Source organism: Lepidochelys olivacea (assembly GCF_965140295.1).
Source record: "Lepidochelys olivacea isolate rLepOli2 genome assembly, chromosome: 18".
Classification (NCBI taxonomy): Eukaryota; Metazoa; Chordata; order Testudines; family Cheloniidae; genus Lepidochelys; species Lepidochelys olivacea.
The window spans coordinates 15,575,955-15,595,102 of NC_140428.1; the positions used below are offsets into that span (position 1 = coordinate 15,575,955).

Below are 19,148 nucleotides of genomic sequence, written 5' to 3' on the forward strand. Positions count from 1 at the left end.
GCCGACAAACGGTCCCCTTGAGCAGGTACAGGAGTGTGTGGCATTTTGGAAACTGCCAATACAGATGCCCTTGTTTACGTGGAAAGGAGCTGCAGGAGGGCCACGCAATGAAAGCGTACTGCGGTTACTGCCCTTCAGAGCTTAGGCAGAAACTGCACAGTTCAAGCTGGTGACGCAACTCAATGGTAAAATCACGAGAATCAAACTTTGTTCTTCTCTAGCACCTTTCACCCATGGAGCGCGAAACATGTGGCAAACTGTCTCAATCCCCACCGGGGATATGCTCAGGATCATTCCTCCCCTTTTACATATGGGGAAACTGAGGCAAGGAGTTTGCACAATGTCCTGTGCAACATCTGACAACCAGCCAGTAGCAGAGTCATGATGAATGAACCCCGGTTTCTGCCCTCTAGTGCCTCCGAATGAAAGGCTGGTTCACAGATCTGAGATGTACAGACACAGATGAATCAAGCCCAACTGTACATGTAAAACTCCAAACATACCCGGCCACATTTAAAATAAAACAAAACCCCCCAACAATGCAAAACAAATTAAACCTTTTAATTTCCTAGTGAGAATACCAAACAGGGAGTTCCCAAGATACTCTTTCAATGCCCATCAAGTCACGTGGTTCCCTAAGACTCATAAGGTACAGCAGCATTTCCCTATGAAGGTGACAGTTGTTCCCCAAAGAATAAAGGCCAGTGCCTCAGCTGGTGTGTATCAATCACTGAACTGAGGGGCGCTATGCTGATTTACAGCAGCTGAGCATCTGCCCCGGGGTCCTTTCCTCCACACATGGGAGAACCAATCGACAGGAGCTCTGAAGGCTTTGATCCAATAACGCTCCTATGCAGTATGCCCGTTTCCATGTGGTCCTGAAAGCAGCAGGTGAAGTGTTCTCTTTGGTGTTCTGTTCCACGTGCAGGGCTCCAGTGTAGGGCGACAGCACCTTGTTAAAGCATCTCTACGCAGCATCAATGACATGGTCAGTACATTGGTATGTCAGTCTCTGTGTTAGTTTGTGCACAAAAGCGCTGAGGGGAAGGAAGGAGTGGGGAGCTCACCACTGACACCACAGTCCCACCAGCCAGCCATGAGCCACTCCTAGGGCAGCAGCAGAAGCTAGAGGGAGAAGGGAGAGAGCCCAATGTCTTGGGTCAAACTCCCACGGAGTCATGCATTTTTCATGGGTAGCAGGGGAGGAAACAGAACCAACCCGAGAGGCTGCAGGAATGGCTGTGAGATTTCAGCCCCACCTGTCACAGCAATCAATATTCCCCTCTGGAAAGCAGACTGCTGCTCCCCCATTAGAGCAAAGCAGCCTGGCTGACCATGTGCCTTTCCATACCAGCTCTAAACACTAGCTGCTGGCGTTTCCCATTATGTAGCATGAAGTGATGGGAAAACAGGAGGAAGCAGTGACCATGGCATCCCACCCCCATCCGCTGAGAAGCTCATCGGGTTGTACAGTCATGTGAGAGAGCCTTTAATCCTAGCAGAACATCCTCCCACCATAACACACTCAAAAGGATCCCTGATTTGTTCCCCATCAAGACATACAACTCTGGGTTATCTGATGGGTCTAGTGCCTCTCTAATCCAATAACACAGCAGCTATGGATGTTATTACCTTTGCTAACAACCGGTTTGTCACATCCATTTTCTGGAGTGTCCTATAGCCCCACAAGTCCTGGGATTCCCCTGGGATGAATGTTCTGTAGTAACTGCCCCTACAACTGACCAATGGCACCAGGGCTGTTTTGAGGGGAGGGGCTTGGTAGATGCCTTTCTGCACTCGAGTGCTAGACAGAGCGTGTGCTGTGGCCATGATGCAGCGACCAATGGAAGAGCCAGTAATTCATCCTGAGGCAGGGACTCAGTCCAGACCTTGGTGTGTTGCCTGGTTTTTGAGGTCATTAGTGTCTGGGCAGGGAAGGAAGGTTCCTCCCAGGATGTGAGCAGCAGAATCAGGGCAGGGCAGAGGGTTGGTTGGTAAAGGTTTTTCCAGCCCGGCTGGGTTCTCGTCTCTGCTGGCATCCAAAGAGCCTGGAAATTCAGAATCCTCAGGGTGTGCAAGATCCGAGTTCCTGTCGCTAGAGTGCAGTCCTTCACTGGGTACAGGCTGCCAGGACCAGTGATCATGGCTGATGGAATCATCATCTCCCAAGGTGCTTTCCTCTTCCTGACTCTCACCGTCTGCAGTCGGCTCCCTTCTCTCACCCTGACTGGAGAAAGGGCTGGGATTCCCCTTCTCTTCCAGACGACACTCCTTGGTTTTAATGCCCACAGCCTTCAGGATAGTGTCCATTTGCTTCATGTAGTCCAGGTGGCCATTCACCTGCAAAGGACAACATAGTCCAGTGAGTATGAAAAGTCCCATTAATGCCCAACTATGCCAGAGCAGCAGAGCGCTGCACACTGGGGCCAGCAGCTGCAAGGAGATTCAGCCTCGGCCTTGAAAGACTGGGAGAACTATGTCTGAAAAATTCAGTTCCCCAAGACTATTGGTGATTAACCATTGCCCCAGCCACATGCAGATTTCCACTGGCTGCTCCACTCCTGCATCACTCCACCCTCTTCATCACCTTTGCTCCATGAGCAATATTTATAGTGCATGTTTAAAGGCTTGGACACCTCTAGATTTTAAGAAAAAGTCTTGCATGTTGTCAGGCTAAGGGGGGCGTGTTCTGTAGTGGTTAGAGTTCAAGGCTGGGAGTCAGGAGGTTTGGGTTCAGTTTCTGGCTCTGCAACTGATTTGCTGTGGGCAAGTCCCCACCTCTCTGTGCCTTAGCTTCTCCACCTGTAAAATGCAGATAATTGTTTCTACATCACAGGTGTGTAGTGAGAATTAAGAAGTATTAAGAGTTTTAAGGTTGTTGGATGGAACCTGCGATAACACGTTACTGAAACACTGTTCTAGCCTTAAGAATGTTCTGGGCGAAGCCTGTGTCTGGAGTATAAATCAGGCAGGGCTCTCTTACATTGCGATCATATGGAATTACAAGATAACTACCTTCTGAGAGGCATATTAGATTCCTCCCTAAATCAGTGCAAGCAAGAGAGAGAATAGTCAAATTTCCCTCTGTTTAATTATAATAATTATGTTTAAGTATAATCAGTTTAAAAGGAACAAGGGAACATTAAGGATCCTAACCCGCCAGTCTGATGGCAGCCAGCTGCCTTTTCAGTCCAAGGTGCAGCATCTGCTGGGTGAGGCTTTGAAGCAGTACAGCTAAGATCCTCAATAGAAAAGACTTGTCTTTAAATATCCTTTTCTATTCTACTCAGCCAAATGTGCGGATTCATCTGCCAGCAGAAGAGAAACCGACTGGAATTACTAGTGGGTTTCTCCATTGAGATGAAAACGCCATTAGCCTGAGTCATGACTGCGTTCATGGCCCACAGTTCCGCTGGCACTAGAGATTTTAGCAGAGACTAAAGGTGTGTGATTTTGAATCCTAGGGGTCCTTGGTGTCTACAGCCAATCCTCTCTCCAATAGCTGGCTCATAATGCATTGTGACAGAAGTTCCTTCCTTACCCCAGCTGGTAATCAGCAACACCCTGAAGCATGAACACTAACAGCCTTGTTATTTGAATAAATATGTCTAACACTTGATTTTCATTTTTCTAAGATATTTACCTCACTAGAATAATGTCTGACCACCTAAGTCTATACAGAGCTGCAGGGGGTGGCATAAAACCATTGGGGAATTTCCTTAGGATGGGGAGATCCCCAGCTGCACCCTTAGTATACTTTTAAGTGCTGCAAAGGAGAGTTCGTTAGAATCAAAGATCTGGTCCACTTATTGGCAAAGTGAATAGTCTCTGGATACTAAACCAGTCCAGAATTATTTCATGTGAAGTCAAACTCAGACCTAGCCATTTGTATAAAGCAGCTTTTGAGTGGTAACATTTGGATGCACTTAGAACTTGGAGCGAATTGAAGGATTTAATCAGCACATTAATAATTCACTATGCAACTTTAATCAGCCCAGATGGCTCAACAGGCTTGTTATATTTTCAACAGATTAGTACTTTCATTAAAATAACCACTGAAGGCCTAATGGATTGACTGTTCAGATGTGCACACTGTTCTCAGAAGAAGTAGGAATCCTTTATTCATCAGCATGGGGTTTAGGAGGCAGTGAAATAAAGGACGTTAGTGGAGAGGTGGATTAAGTGGAGAGGAACAGGTACTGGATTTACTGCAAAATAAAATAGTTAAAGTCTGCTGTTTGGCTCCATTTCCACCCTGAGATGTGCTCCCTTTAAAGACAGCTGTTACATTTCCTCTAGTTGGGCAACACTGCTCAGTGAGACAACTCTTGAAACCATTCTTACTACAGGGCTGATTCCATATGGTACAGAGCCCAGAGTCCAAGAGCACATGAATTCTTACTGTTCCCCACCTACAGAACTTCCCAAATCCACTTTGAGAATTGCCCCACAGAGACATTCATAGGGGAGATACAGGTAAACACTATTGGCTCAGATAACGTGGTGATGAGGGGACTCACTCAAACCACTCCAGAAACATAGCCTCAAAAGCATTTCCTGAAAACCCCTACAGGGTGAGGGGATTGCATGGACATTATTCCAGGAACTCACCCCTTAAAGCAATGCAGAGAGATCTCCAAAAGCCACTCTGATGGGACACCTAGCTAGACAGTAATACAGTTTCCTGTAATCACTGTAGCACGTGACTGCCTCACAAACGTCCATGAATGTATCTACCTTCACAACACTGTGTGATGTAAGGGAAGATTATTGTCTCCCTTCTAGAGGCACAAAAGAGATCCAAATCACTGTGAGAAGATCCTAAAAGAACGCCAAAGAAATGTTGCCCATCCATTCATAGTAACCACCCCAAAACCTTCTATGGAGACATTGAAAACCACTCCACCTGATCTACCTGTGCTGATCTGTCCAGCTATGGTATTTCTTTGGTGCCTCTCACTGTGTTAGCCAATCACTAGTTAGTTAGAGAGAATTTGTTCTCTGAAGAGAGCTTAAGGTCCAGATTTTCAGATGTCCTCAGCACACAGCAGCTCCCATTGAGAACAAGGGAGAATTCCTCTTCCCCCACTATTGAGAACAATGGGAGAAGCTGGGCACTGAACACTTTTGAACATTTAGCTCCTTCATTCAGGTGCCTAAACAAACAAAAAAAAAACAATCTAATGTAGATCTCCCAAGTACCATCACAAACAATAGTCCCAAGCATCCAACTCCCTCCTCCCCAATCCAATGAGAAAACCCTAGGCTAACTTAAAAGGACACTCTAGACAACCTCAAAATGAATCACAAGAGAGATTTCAAAGTCCTTTGAAGATACACCTGAATCTATTCCAAGGGATGTCCTAGAAAGCTCTGTGGGAGAACACACTGAAAGCACACCCTGAACACCTATCTTAGATGACACCGCAAGTGTCTGTTCAGAGACCTAGTTTGCTCTATCTCCTTTCCCATGCCATTCAGAGACCAGGCTCGGTGAGATACTAAAGACACCCAAACTGATCAAAAACCTTAAACCACTGCATTGAGATGCCCCCGAAATATTCTAAAGACCACTCTGCGATGTCATCATCAAACCACATGAGCACACAAATTGAGATGGTCTTTTGATAATTTCAAGGATAAACCTCTAAACCATATTGAGAAGAACCCCCAAAATCATTGAGGAGACACACCAAACAGGTCTCTTGGGGAACTGCCCATTTCCCTGTGAGGAGACATTATCAAAATGGGTCTATTGGCCATGCTTGCTAAAAATGAGTGACTAATGCAGGTGTCTCTAGTCCCAAGACAGGAAGAGTTTGATGGGGTTTGACTGCGAGACGAAAGAGATAATCAGAAGGAAACTGGAGGCATTTCCAGTTTTTTATCACATTTCCTGCCTTGATAACACTGATGATATCAGAGTTCAATCCCCAGTGCAGGGGAATGGATGAGAAATGATCTTGCCAAGTAAAGTCCATAAAAAGTAATTCTATCAACAATTGATGTGCCTCCAAAATGTATTGGATACAAAAGCATTTTTCTCTCTTATCTCTTCAAATCAGCAGGCTATTGCAAATTATTTTGCTTTCGAAATAAGGGACTAAATTCATTCCTGGTATAACTCCACTGAAGCTAAATAGTGTTTACTTCAGGTATTAATTTACCCCAGTATCTTTTTGTGATGCCAACATCAATAATACAAGAAAAGCCAACAGGCTAAAATGAATTATGTCTTGTGCACACTCATTTCTGGGCAAGACAGAATTTCACTGCTAACACTTTATTTTAGTAGTGTCCAATTCCCTGCCACCATCACCAGGAGATGAAATGGACCTGTTAAACCTGTGCAGGTACACTTTTGGAGGGCTGCTGAAATTAACCTGTTCTATTTTGAGGGTGGAGTGCTGACTTTGCATTTCTCGTCTAGAGCGACAGAGATGGGACCATAACGTTAGTTCTTGGACTAACATTCAATTCATGAGGTCTTGGCTCATTCTGACTCCCACTGACTTCAGTAAAGCTTGAGGAGAAGCAGCGAATGATCACGGACTGCCAGATCGTGCCATTAATGAACCTCCTACAGCTTCCTATGCCACTGTGAGGAGACCACAGCACACACAACACACTGTGGCCAACAAGCTCTGCCTGCACCCTGCTTCGTTAGCAGGGGAGGGTGCAGAGACTGTATCTGTCCTCAGCCATGCCTGATGCAGAGACACAATCTGGCCCTGGGTAAAGTCTTGTGGATTAGGCGCTACGTGAGAAACATGGATTGAAAGAAAAAGTGTGCAAGGATAAACCCGATATAGTACGAGAGTCCATGAGACAGGGAACAAGGGCCTGTTCAACAGCCCAGTGAAGTCAATGAATGGACTTACATTGACTTCAGTGGGATGTGGATTGGGGCCTTAAGGAAAAGAGGTAGTCCCAAGGGACACATGCCCCCATGAAGTCTTATATGTCTGGTCCTTCACTTGCTCCGGGTCTTCGGCAGCACTTTGGTGTCGGGTCCTTCACTCGCTCTGGTCTTCGGCGGCATTTTGGTGGCGGGGGGGTCATTCCGTGCCTCCGAAGACCGGAGCGAGTGAAGGACCTGACGCCAAAGACCTGGAGTGCCGCTGGGTGAGTACAAGAGGGTGGCGCCTTTTTTAAATCTCCGCTCCCCGTGTTTTCTCCACCTGGCTACGCCACAGTATGGAACTGGAGATGATTGACCAGGAGTCTGCAAAGCCAGATAAATACAAGTGATGTACAGAGCTTAATGGTAGGCAGGACTCTTCCCCAAAAGTGCACTACATACAGTAGAGCTGAGCAAAGAATCACCCGCAAAAACTGTTAGCAAAATGGAAGAAACCAGGGTTTCAGGGAAATTCCTCTGCCATCAGGACTAGAAAGTGCAGCTGTTCTACGTCCTTGACAGCCTGCTTTTGAAATGCAATCCCTCATTCTGAAATCTCGGCGGCTGGACCTCAGCCGTTGCACAAGGAGAGCCTTAAAAACAGGGAAGGAGGGGGAATCTAAAGGGAGCTTTTCAAAAAGTGTTATAAGGCTTTAATGGAAGACTAGAGAGTGTAAAATGAAAACACCTATTTGATTATTCTCCGTGGCCAGCTGCAGTCAGAACTGTAAAAAGAAATGCAATTAAAGAAGTGCTTTTCTAGCCAAAGTTATTACTTTATAGCATGTGGCAGGAAAATAAAAATCATGGGCCAGATTCGCCGGTACGCACTGGTGGCCTTACCCCGTTACAGCGGGTTTTACAGTCACTTGCATCACCAGAGTGGCACAGCGCTGCTGGACTGGACCACTACTTCTGCCCTAGTAGCACAGAACAAGGGTGCAGAAAGATGCAGGTGTAGCTACCGACTTCTCCTCTGAACTACAGTACAATTTAAAGGAGTCACCATCACAAACATTTTGGAAATGTTTTAAAATTCAGACCCGTCCAAAAGTGCCAGAAATGTCCTTGTACATTCTCAGCTGTGCCTAATAAATTCAGGCTGAATTATTTCTGCTCTGTGTAACACGTGCCTGGTGTTATGGTGTCATAAAGACGCAGTTCAATTTGCAGGAGCTTTTAAAATAAAACAAAACGTTGTCCTATGCTTGAAACCAAACCACTGAAGGTCTCTGCCTGGAGACAAGTGATGGGCCTTCTGCCCTGGATGCTGTTGACTGGATTAATGACAGCAATTCCAGTGGAGAGGAGAGGGGGATACACAACAGTGTCTGAAAAGTGATGACAATGGAATCAATTTGTAGTTATCACATGGCCTTCTGTTAGTCATAAGCTGTTGCTGGTCCTACAGCTCTGCTCAATTGACTGGGCTGTTTGAGAAGCTCTGAGAAGGAACAGATAAAGCAACAGCACATGTATAAGGGAGGATCCTTGCCCAAGGATCAGCCTCTGAGAACAGGGAAGGGATAATTACAATTTTAAGCATTTTTGGCTATATGACTGCAAAACGTGACCTTCAACTGCATACAACCTGGAGGCAACACTTGAGAGGGTGTATGGCGCGGTGGACAGGGAGTGACCTAGGAGGCAGGCGACCTCAGCTCTAATTTTGGCTTTGTCATTGACTCACTATGGGTATGAACCAGATTTCAATACCCTTAGTCAGGCTGCATCTCATTCATTAGTAGTAGCAGCTAGAGACCCTGCCTGCATCCCTGCTGTGCTAGTCGCTGTACACTGTAACACAAAGCAAGGGAAAGTCAGTGTCTGGAAGAGTTTGCAGTCCAAACAGACAAGACAGAACATGAGAGAGGAACCGGAGATGGGAAGTGAATCACTCAGCAGACCAGTGTCAGAGCCAGGAACCCAATTGTTGTATTAATTCAGATGGAAGAGATGGGCCCAGAAACTCAAAAGTGTTAACATAACCCAATTGCTGTTCATCATTAAACTCTGTTAAACAAAGGTTGGGGTTTAGTACCATGGCAATACGCCATTCAACGTCCTTTTAACCTTTCTGTAAAGATACAGAAAAAGAAGGAAAAACAGTGAAAGCCTTTAAAATGTAAAGTATCAAGTACGATTTTCATTTAACAACATTTTTTGTTCCCTTTCCCTTCAGCTGGAGAGAGTTTTTAGAAGGAGTTTTTCCCCAGGCCCCCACCATCTGACCATCTTTTAGATGGTAATAACTGTTCTTTTTGGAGAAATGAGAAACGTTAGTTGTGATGGGCTGGAGATTTTGAAGTCCAACCTTGTTTCCTAAAAGACAAAACCAAACACAGAAGAAGGGAAAGAAAAGATTGAACATGCAACTTCTGTCTCTGGTGCTGACTCTCATTTGCAACCTCACTGCTGGAGAAACACAAGCATGGCACTTGGTCTTCTTAGCCACGCCAAGACTTGGCTAATGCATACCAGCATTGGGCTATTCAGGGCATTGCTTTCCACTGCCTCCATGGTCACAGGCTTACAGTAGTGCTGGCATTTGGGGGTTAGCTATAGCTGGTGGAAGTGGTGAGGCCATCTGGGCTTCCTTTCTTTGGGCCAGTCTGATCAGAACAGCGCTCACGATTAGGATGACAAAGGCCCAGCGGTGTCAAAGTGGATCCCCAGGCCATGGTGGGGGTGGCTTCTTCCTGTTCTCCCACCTCCCAGTGAGCAGTTGTTGTCAGACAGCTTCTTCTGTTAATCCCCCCAAGCCTTGTCTTTTTGAGAACTCCAAAGGCAGTGAAGGGCGGCATAGCCCATCCCCTCATTATTTTGTTCACCAATTAGGTCTAATTTCTGATATACCAATTCACTGATTTCTCACCCCATGCCTCTCTTGTTTACCCAGCCTGATCTTAACACAGTTCTTGAGTTACATCAGGAGGCCTTTTTGTTTGGACTAATCCAGTCTGTCTCTCTTTTGCACCTTTTCCCATTGACATTTGATATTCTAGGTTATTGTGACATTTTATAAACGTTCACTCATTTTTTATAGTCGAGCTCACAGCTAGGGTAAATCATCACAACACAACCCATGGCTCCCGAGTTCCATTCCTGTGCTGTATTTACGAGACCTTACTCACCAAGAAATCCCTCTGCTATCACTGTGATTTCTCATGAAGTAAGGTGCTATTAAATGCGAACAAGGGCACCAGAACCAACCCCTAGGGGGAACTTGTGCCCTTTGATCCCACTGGACCTCAGCTTCTCCATCTGCCCAACAGGGATAATGCTGCCAACACACCTCTGTAAGCGCCTTTTAGATCTAGGCATGAAAAGTGCTATACAAGCGGCATTATTATTTGAAAGGAAAGGGCAACGATTTCTTATCACCATATAATGCAGCAAATCTCCTCTCTGGTGCACAGCCTCCAGGTAAAAAGACCTTTCACTGTGTTGATCGTTGACACCTTTGACATTGTTAATCAAACTGAAGCTGACCTGCTCTATGCACAATGACCTGTATTATACCATGGTGGGTGAGACAAGGACACATGCATCTGTCTATACAAGAAAACTTTCTACAAATCTATTAGAAGCAAGAGGAAGACCAAGAACAGGGTAGGCCCGTTACTCAATGAGGAAGGAAAGACAAAAGAAAATGTGGAAATGGCAGATGAGCTAAATGACTTTTTTGTTTCAGTTTTCACCAAAAAGGCTAGTAGTGATTGGACGTCTAAAACAGTGAACGCCAGAAAAAAGGAGGTAGGATCTGAAGCTAAAATAGGGAAAGAACAAGTTACAAATTATTTAGACAAGTTAGATGTCTTCACATCGGCAGGGCCTGGTGAAATACATGGTCTGAGGGCCAGACAGATATAACCTGGAAAGTGCAGCTCTGGGTTTTAGAGGTTTATTCTGACCCCAGTACACCTACTTTACACTGGTGCCTTCCCAGTGACTTCAGCAGAGTTACTTCTGAGTCACACTGGTATAAAATCAGAATGAGACCCAAGATTTTTATCCATTTTCTCATTCTTAACGTCATGTACAGAAAGAGGGTTTTTTGTCAGAAAGTGGGGTTTTGTAAAGAACGATTTTCCCCCTCAAAATTTCTATTTAGCCATATTAAATATTGAAAGTGTTTCTTTCATTTTCAAAGCGTTACTTTCTCTCTGAGTGTGTTACTTCCAGAGAGCATACTAAGGCCTGGTCTATGCTGGTGGGGGGGGGGGGGAGAGATCCCCTTTCTTTCTGGCCAGCTCTAAGTGTGAAATTATGCCACTGTAGCTTCTTTAACCCCCTCCCTAAAGACACACACATCTGTCACAATGTGTGGACACAGAGGCTGGGTCCCTCCGTGGCTTGGTAGAAATACTGATGGGCAAATCTCAAACCCATGGGAGCTTGGGTGGCCTCCTGTGAGTATTACAAGCAGAAAGAATCTGAAGAAATGGAATTCTCAGTCATTCTAGCAACCTGCATTCCTAGATTGGGCTGGACCCGGTCTTCATTCTGGGTCACCCCTTGGGAAGAACCAGCACCCAACCAATTTGGGAGAAAAACTGATTCAGCACTCTTAGGCCATGATGCAATACCTACTGAATTCAATGGAAATCTTTCCAGTGACTTCAGTGGGCTGTGGATCTAACCCTGAGATCATAGAATCATAGAATATCAGGGTTGGAAGGGACCTCAGGAGGTCATCTAGTCCGACCCCCTGCTCAAAGCAGGACCAAGTCCCAATTTTTGCCCCGATCCCTAAATGGCCCCCTCAAGGATTGAACTCACAACTCTGGGTTTAGCAGGCCAATCTCAAACCACTGAGCTAACCCTCCCCCCATGGTGAGAGAGAGAAAGGTAGATTGATTAGTGCTTCTCACAGAAATGGCAGTAAGGAGGGATATGAAGTGACTTTTCAACTGTAAAGAAGCAGCAGAGGGACCCAATGGAAAAGTTACCAGGACTTGTGGCTTTAGACCAGAGGAACAGGCCACTAAATGGAAAGGGGGAGTGGGTCTGTCAGGACTGAAGTGTATGTTAGGGCATGAAGTGACTTTCTGGAAAAGTTGCAAGTGAATCTCTTCAGTTCAGCAGCTGGAGTGAATCTTCGATGAGCATTTAAAAAAATGTAGATCTGGTATCTACATTTTTCCAGAGCCCTCTCACTTAAAAATTACTAGTTTTAACAGTTCAAATGTTCAGGAGAAGAGAATTTATTCAAAAGCTCATGTACAGGAAAGTTATAGGGTTAAAGTTGAAGTTATTAACATTATCCCTTGCTATTGTTTCTCTCCCTGACACAAAAGCTGATGGAGTGAAAAACAGGGGGTCAAATTAATCTGTAGTGTGACTCATCTGAAGTCAAAGGAGCTAAATCAAAGATAACTTGTGCCCAGCGGGTCTATCTTCTTTTCTGAATTGTGCTCTCCCAGGGATATATTTCTTATGCATTAAATAAACCACTCAATCCCTGTTTTTTTTCTCCATTTCAAAGCAGGTTGAAATGAAGATAAAAGTGGCCCTTTAATTACCATGACATTTCTGGAGTAGGTGGAGATGGAGGGGCACATAATCATTATGTGCAATCATCTTTCTGACCCAAGCCTTACTGAGAAAGTCATTCTTACGTAAGAGATGCTAACTGATGGATATTGTACCCAGATGCAGCTCAGGTCAATTTCACATGGATGGAATCTGAAGCACTTCTCCATAGAAACAGATAGAAAGGGCAACGGGCAACCCCGCCCCCATGCCTCAGAGGTTTGTACTTCTCATTTTAGTGTCCTCTCTGGCTGCTAATTAGGGGTTGATTTTGCAGATGGGCTGAGGCCAGCCCATGCTTTTTAGCAAGTGTTGTTTGCACCTGCAATTTGATGCCTGCGAAATTAATGGTGGGTGTGACTATTCAGATTTGCACCTGCAGTTCATTCTGTGGCCCACATTGCCCCCGCAGAAGACAGACTGGACATTTAAAAATACGGCTGCTGTTGCCAAAAACAATATTCATACACAGTGAAATTATTTGTCCCAGCTTTCTGCAAATTCTTTCATGCAAGCTGTGGGCCTCAGTTTCTTTCACTTGCACCAGTTGTATATGGTTGTAACTCAGTTGACTTAATGGATTTCAGTTAGTGTAAGTGAGAGGCTGATCCAGCCCAGAGATTGCTAGCTTTAATTCTAGCCACCCACCTGACATGCAACAGTGGAAACCACACGGAGATCTCACTTTAAACTGTTTGAGTGGGAATGCCCAAGGAAGGAGTTGGGTAACATTTGTGGCTGAATGTTTGTGCTCAAGAAAGAGCAAAAGAGTGATATACACGCTGCCCTTCATTCTGGGATCTTCCCAGACCCTAACTTGAGAGAACAGTCTTGGCTATGAAATGAGAGCTAGGGAAGAATTTTTCTGTCATATAGAGTTTTCTCACAGCAGGCGTCGTGGCAAAGGGCTAGTACAAGAAACACAGACTATCTAAATGTATGCATCCATACAGCAGGCTAAATTTAACCCCAGTGTAAATGGGTGTAATTCCCCTGAAATCAAGAGCATCATACCTGCTTACATCACATCTGAGCTTGGCTCAGCAATAGGTTCTCTGAATGCAATTTTCAGACCTAAAAATTAACAGCATAGAACTCCTTAGTTTGCTTTGATTAATTTTTTCCAACACCAGATCAAATTCACTCTCATTCCAGGAAGAGTCAAATCTTAAAGGCAAGTTGAGTGTTAATCAAACGCTACAATGATTCGCTCAGACGACTTGCCACCCTGGCTGTTCGGAAACGCCACATCACTTTGACAGCATAGGACTGCCAAATGCCAGACATAGATCTGAATGTGTCAGTTATCAGCCACTCCAACCAGAGCATCTGAGACATCTCAAAAGGGACCTTCTTACTAGACTTGGTTGGAATCTGGAACTTCCATTCTTTGGGAAATTCTGACATTTCGGCGGGGGGGGAGGCGGAGAAAACAACATATGACTTCTGAATTGAAAGACAAAGCCAGACATTTCTCATAAATGAATATTCAAAAAAATGTAACTGACAGCGTTGTCTAGATACATGTCATTTCAAATATCAAATAGAACATATTGTATATATAGTATTAAATATAAATATATCAACACTCATATTTTAATAGACTGTAAAAGTTGAAACTAAATGAATCAAAATAATGATGTTGAAATGAAATGTTTCAACTTTTTTCCATCAAAAGTGTCAAAATCAACATTCTGATTTCAACAAAACTGCATTTTTTTGATGGCAAATTGTTCTGTTGAAAAATTTTGAGCTCTACTTCTCATCTTACATATACTGAATCTAAAGTGGCAGTACAATGGAGAGGAGAAGAGACGAAAAAAGACTGGAGACAGAATATGACAAAGAAAAAAATTAGAGGGATTAAGGGTGGGAAGAAAGATGACAGAGAAGAGAAGATGCATTGATAAACTACGGAGGTGAATTGGGGTAGAGCTCCTACACAGGAATGGCAGAATTGGATTTTTTTATACAATTTCAACAGATAACATCAATGTTTTAATTTCTTAAAATTTTCACTGATTTACATTTTCACAGCTGTGGAAAATTATGGAGGGCTACCAGCCAATGGGCTGCTTTGTAGCTGTCCGTGTCAGTTCCAGGATATTAGAGAGACAAGGTGAGTGAGGTGGTAATTTTATTCGACCAACTTCTGTTGGTGAGGGAGAGAAGCTTTCAAGAGAGACAGAGCTCTTCTTCAGGTCTAAGCAGAGCTTTGTTTAGCTCGAAAGCTTGTCTCTCCCATCAACAGAAGTTGGTCCATTAAAAGACATTCTCTCAGTCAATGAGGGCGGGGGGAGGAGGGGGGTCAGACAATAATTACTGAATAGCAGCGGATGTTGATATTCAAAAAGTTAAAGCTTTATCACCCTTAAAATACATCCTTAAATCAAATTCTAAGAAGTTCTCAGTCAGCATTTTTCTTACTTTGCCCACCTGCACATTCTGATGACTATTGATAAAATACTTTTTTGGTTTGTGCGTGTAGTGAAATCGACTTTTATCCACCTTTACTGTCAAAAATCTAACCTTTCAAGCCTACTGAGACATTCTGAAAGCTATGGGGAGGGACAAAGAAAAAAGGAAGGAACGCCACGCATAAAAATTGATCAGAGGGCTCCAGAGAGTCTTTTGAGGGGGAAGATGTTTTCCCTGATGCCCTTCTTGCAGTGCGTGCACTCTATGTACCAGGCAATCAGGCTGAAGTGAAGAGCTGCTTGTACAAATTTTTCAAGTATATGCAGAGCTGTTGTTGGCTATTTTTGCTGAGACTCTTAGCTGGTACCAGGAGCTGAATCAGGCTTTTTTCTTTAGCCTTTAAGCTGGTATCATAGCACTCCAAATTTTTCCAGCTATACCCAGGTCACATTAGGTGCCATTTATTTCCAAGATTGCTATAATCAAATACTTGGCTCTGAATGCCAACCCAAATCTGTGTTCTTTAAATTAGATGGTGCAAAGAGTGTTTAAAAGACTCAGCAAAGGAGAATACATGATACTGGAGCATGCCCCACGGGGGTGCTGATGGAAAAAGAACCCCAAGTGTGAGCTTGGAGGGTCGGATTGGAGTATCTGGCCAGAGTTCTCTGGGAAATAATTTGGGAGAGCAGAACTTACTGGCATCAAAGATGACAGTGACCCACAAGTGACCCAAAACATCAGGTCTTTGCTTAACCCTTTTATTGGGTTGACTTGGGTCTGTGACAAAGCTTCTAACTGGATCCCCTCTTTTCAAAAGAGACAGATTGAAAAAGAGTTAAACCCAGATTTTCAAACTGCGCAGCACCCACCAATTCCCACTGAGACAGAGATAGAGACTTCGAGGTCAACTTTGCAAAAGAGCTCAGCACACAATCTTTTGCAAATCTGGCTCTTATTTAGGTGGCTGGATGGGAACTGAGCTCTTCTGAAAACCTAGCCCTGACTGTGTGTGCTGAGCACTTGAACATTTGTCCCAGAGTTCTTTTGAAAGCCTGTCCCATGGGATTGTAAGGCAGGATTTCTCTGCAGCACACTTTCTGGGAGCCTTCTGTAACCCTTGAGCATCACGGTGTACTCCTGAGAGCATCCTGCGCCACTGAATTAAAAAGTCTGCACAAAAAATTAAAAATTCTGCGCACAATATTTTAAAATTCTGCAAAAATCTGCAAATTTTATTTGTCAAAGAAATGTGGAGGCTCCAGCATGGTAGAGGGGAGCACAGGCCACTGGCTGCACAGAGGTGGGAGATCACTGCACAGCTCCTACCCGGGACATAGACTCAGCAGTGCGGCTGCACCTAACCCTGACACCGCGCAAAGACTGGGCCTGCCCCAGAAAAATCCCAGGGCCCTGCCCCTCCTTGCTAGGTGCACCAGGTGTGTGCAGGCAGGCTCAGCAAGGCAGGATCCAAGTGTGGTTTAGTGTGGGAAGATCCAGATGTGTGTTGAGAGGGTTCTGTGTGGGGCAATCTGGGTGTGGGTGGCTCAGTGCGGGATCTGGGTGTCAGGGGGTGGATGCACAGGGGCTTGCTGGAGGGTTCTGGGTGCAATAGTAATGGGACTCTGAAGGGGGGTCCAGGTGAAGGTGTTTGGGGCTCAGTGGGGTGTGTGTGTGCGTGTGTCAGGGGGTGCTCGGAAGGGGGTCTGGGTGTGAGAGGCTCAGTGTGGAGGTCTAGATGCTGGAGAAATAGGGCTCAGTGGGCTGGGGATCCAGGTGCTGGTGGCTCTTTGGGGTAGTCCAGGTGCAGGGGGAGTGAGACTCGTCGGTGTAAGGGTTCTGGGTGTGGGGCGGTGAGGCTTGGTGGGAGGGTCTGAATACATGGGGGTTGGGCAGATGGGGGAGCAGCTTCCTGTACAGTGATCCCTCCCCCTGCAGCTGAGGAGTGATGGGTGCAGGAAGTGTGTGTGTGTGAGCCTGTGGAGCATCCTACAGCTGGGGGAGAAATCTGGGGATGGGTCTGACTCAGCCCCAGATGCCATGCAGGGGAAGAGGAAGTTCCATCCTCCCCAGTCCAACCAGGACTAGCAGCTGAGCCTGACGCAGGGAAGGAGCCACCAGCCGGGTCTTCTCCAGTTTTGCCTCCTGCCCCACAATGATTTACCTCTCCGCCGGCTGCCCTGGACACCTGAAACATACTGCTGGGGAGGGTTGCATGACCGCTCTTGTGTCTTCCCTTTGCTTCCCCCATCAGAAAGTCATTTTTCTGCAGGGAAGCAAAGACATATGTGGGGGACATAAATTCTGCGCATGCGCAGTGCCGCAGAATTCCCCGAGGAGCAACTCCAACACATTTAACAACAGATCAGTGGCAACAATCCTACTCAGCAACTCTGTCACCTGAAAGGAGCTACCTCAGAGAAAGCCTCCTTCTTGGTCACCATGGAGGGGACTGATCACCCCTCTCATCCCATTCTTGATCAAGGAACACATATGCTCCTTCTTTCATTCTGTTGCTTATTCAGGAGTGTACAGGATTTGGCATCTGAATATCATTGGCTTAGGGCTCTCCGAGTCAGATCTTCTGCTGGTATAAGTCAGAATTGTCCTACTGACTTCCACTGAAGCCATGCCAATTTAAAACAGCTGAGGATCTGGCCCCATGGTGGAGAGAATACGTGAGCTTTCTCAGATTGTGATGTCAACCCATCCTTCCCCCACAATCTCCTAGAAATGTCTGTCTCTAGCACAGGCACCAGTTAATGCTCTGTTGACTCTGAGATCCTGCTAACTTTCCATAATCAAATCATGACTCAAACTCAAAGATGCCAGGAAAGAAGAGGAAATTGATAACTTCAGATGGGTCTATTTGAAGCAGCCTCCTTCAATCTCTTCATCTGCAGCTGGACCACAATAACCAACTTCACAGCCACTGCCACTCCACCAGCATCCGAAATTCCGCTCAAGAGGAGATTCATTAATTCTACTGTCACATCTGAACACCTTTTCATGGGCTCTAGATTGCATTTCCCTTGACTCCCCATGTGTCAAGGAAAATTATAAGACAGAAATGATTGCAGATGGTGATAAGAGGAAAGCAGATGGTGGTTGCCAGTCTGCCAGTGGCTCTTAGAAAAAGTTACTGGAGTTCCAGAAGATATACCTTCCCCTGGCAGGGTCACACATAAAAACCCCCTTCAGAACCATCACACATTCAGAATCCAAACTGCCCCATTTCCACTCCCCTCTTTACAGTAAGGAGCACTTCCAGGAGGAAGCAGTGTTATTTCAGCAGAACGTTCATGACACCAGATTTATAGTGTACTTGCTGTTTCTATGACCCTCTCCATTTACAGGGGTTTCTAACTCAGCTGCTTTAAACTTGCACCACGCTAAAATTTGGAAAGCAGATGGTCAGCCTGGATTCCACATAGTTTTTCTATAAGTAGCTCAAACAGTCAAGATCTTGAACAGTCAAAGAATGAATAGCTCGCGGTTTAAAAAAAAATCACCATGCATTAAAAACAGCTTCATTTCACTTCTGAAATGTTGGTATTTCGTCCTTTGTGTGAATTGCTGCTTTTTGCTAAGGCTGGTAACTGTGCTGCTGTAATTATTAGATAATGAGCTTGCCTTTCTCTAGTGCCTGTCATCCAAATGAATCCCTTCATGTGTTACAAATTTCGTACTGTGCGTACACGTTGCCCTCCACTGATATGCAGCCGCCTCTGGGGTGACAGGCAGCATAGCTAAATCTGCACACACCACTTGTGATTACAGCTACATGGAATCATAGAGTTTAAGGCTGGAAGGGATCACTAGATCATCGACTCTGACCTCCTGGATATCACAGCCCACCAACACTGCCCAGCACCCGCACACTAAACCCAACAATCAAAATTAGACCAAAGTATTAGAGCCCACCGGTGACTAGACTGTTATGTGCCACAGGAGAGAGAACAGAAAGGATTAACATGCACTAGTGCGGGAGTCCTCACAATGGCAGGGACAGAATTAAGATGAACCCAGATAATCCTGGCAAGTAACCTGTACCCACATGCTGTGGACGAAGATGAAACCTGCCTGAGTGTCACTGCCAATCTGACCTGGGGGAAAATTCCTTCCCTACCCCACATGCGGCGATCAGTTAGACCCTGACCATGAGAGCAGGATCAGCCAGCCACGGACCTGAATGAGAGAATTGCTTGGTGCCCTTGGCCACCCCACCCGATGTCCCATTGCTAGCCATGGCCACCCCTGACTCTTCAGAGGAAGGCCATAAAAGAAACAAATC

General features: G+C 45.3%; 1 protein-coding gene across 3 annotated transcripts in view; it reads right to left on the bottom strand.

Annotated features, from left to right (window-relative positions):
• Positions 1-540: 540 nt before the first annotated feature.
• The window catches only part of TMCO4 (transmembrane and coiled-coil domains 4), an 81,169-nt gene continuing 62,561 nt past the window's right edge, over positions 541-19,148 (bottom strand). For all 3 annotated transcript variants that reach the window (XM_084651427.1, XM_084651428.1, XM_084651429.1), the window contains one exon: positions 541-2,340. In XM_084651427.1, coding sequence (XP_084507553.1) covers positions 1,879-2,340 — 462 coding nt within the window. In that variant the 3' untranslated portion in view covers positions 541-1,878. The remainder of the gene's footprint in view (positions 2,341-19,148) is intronic.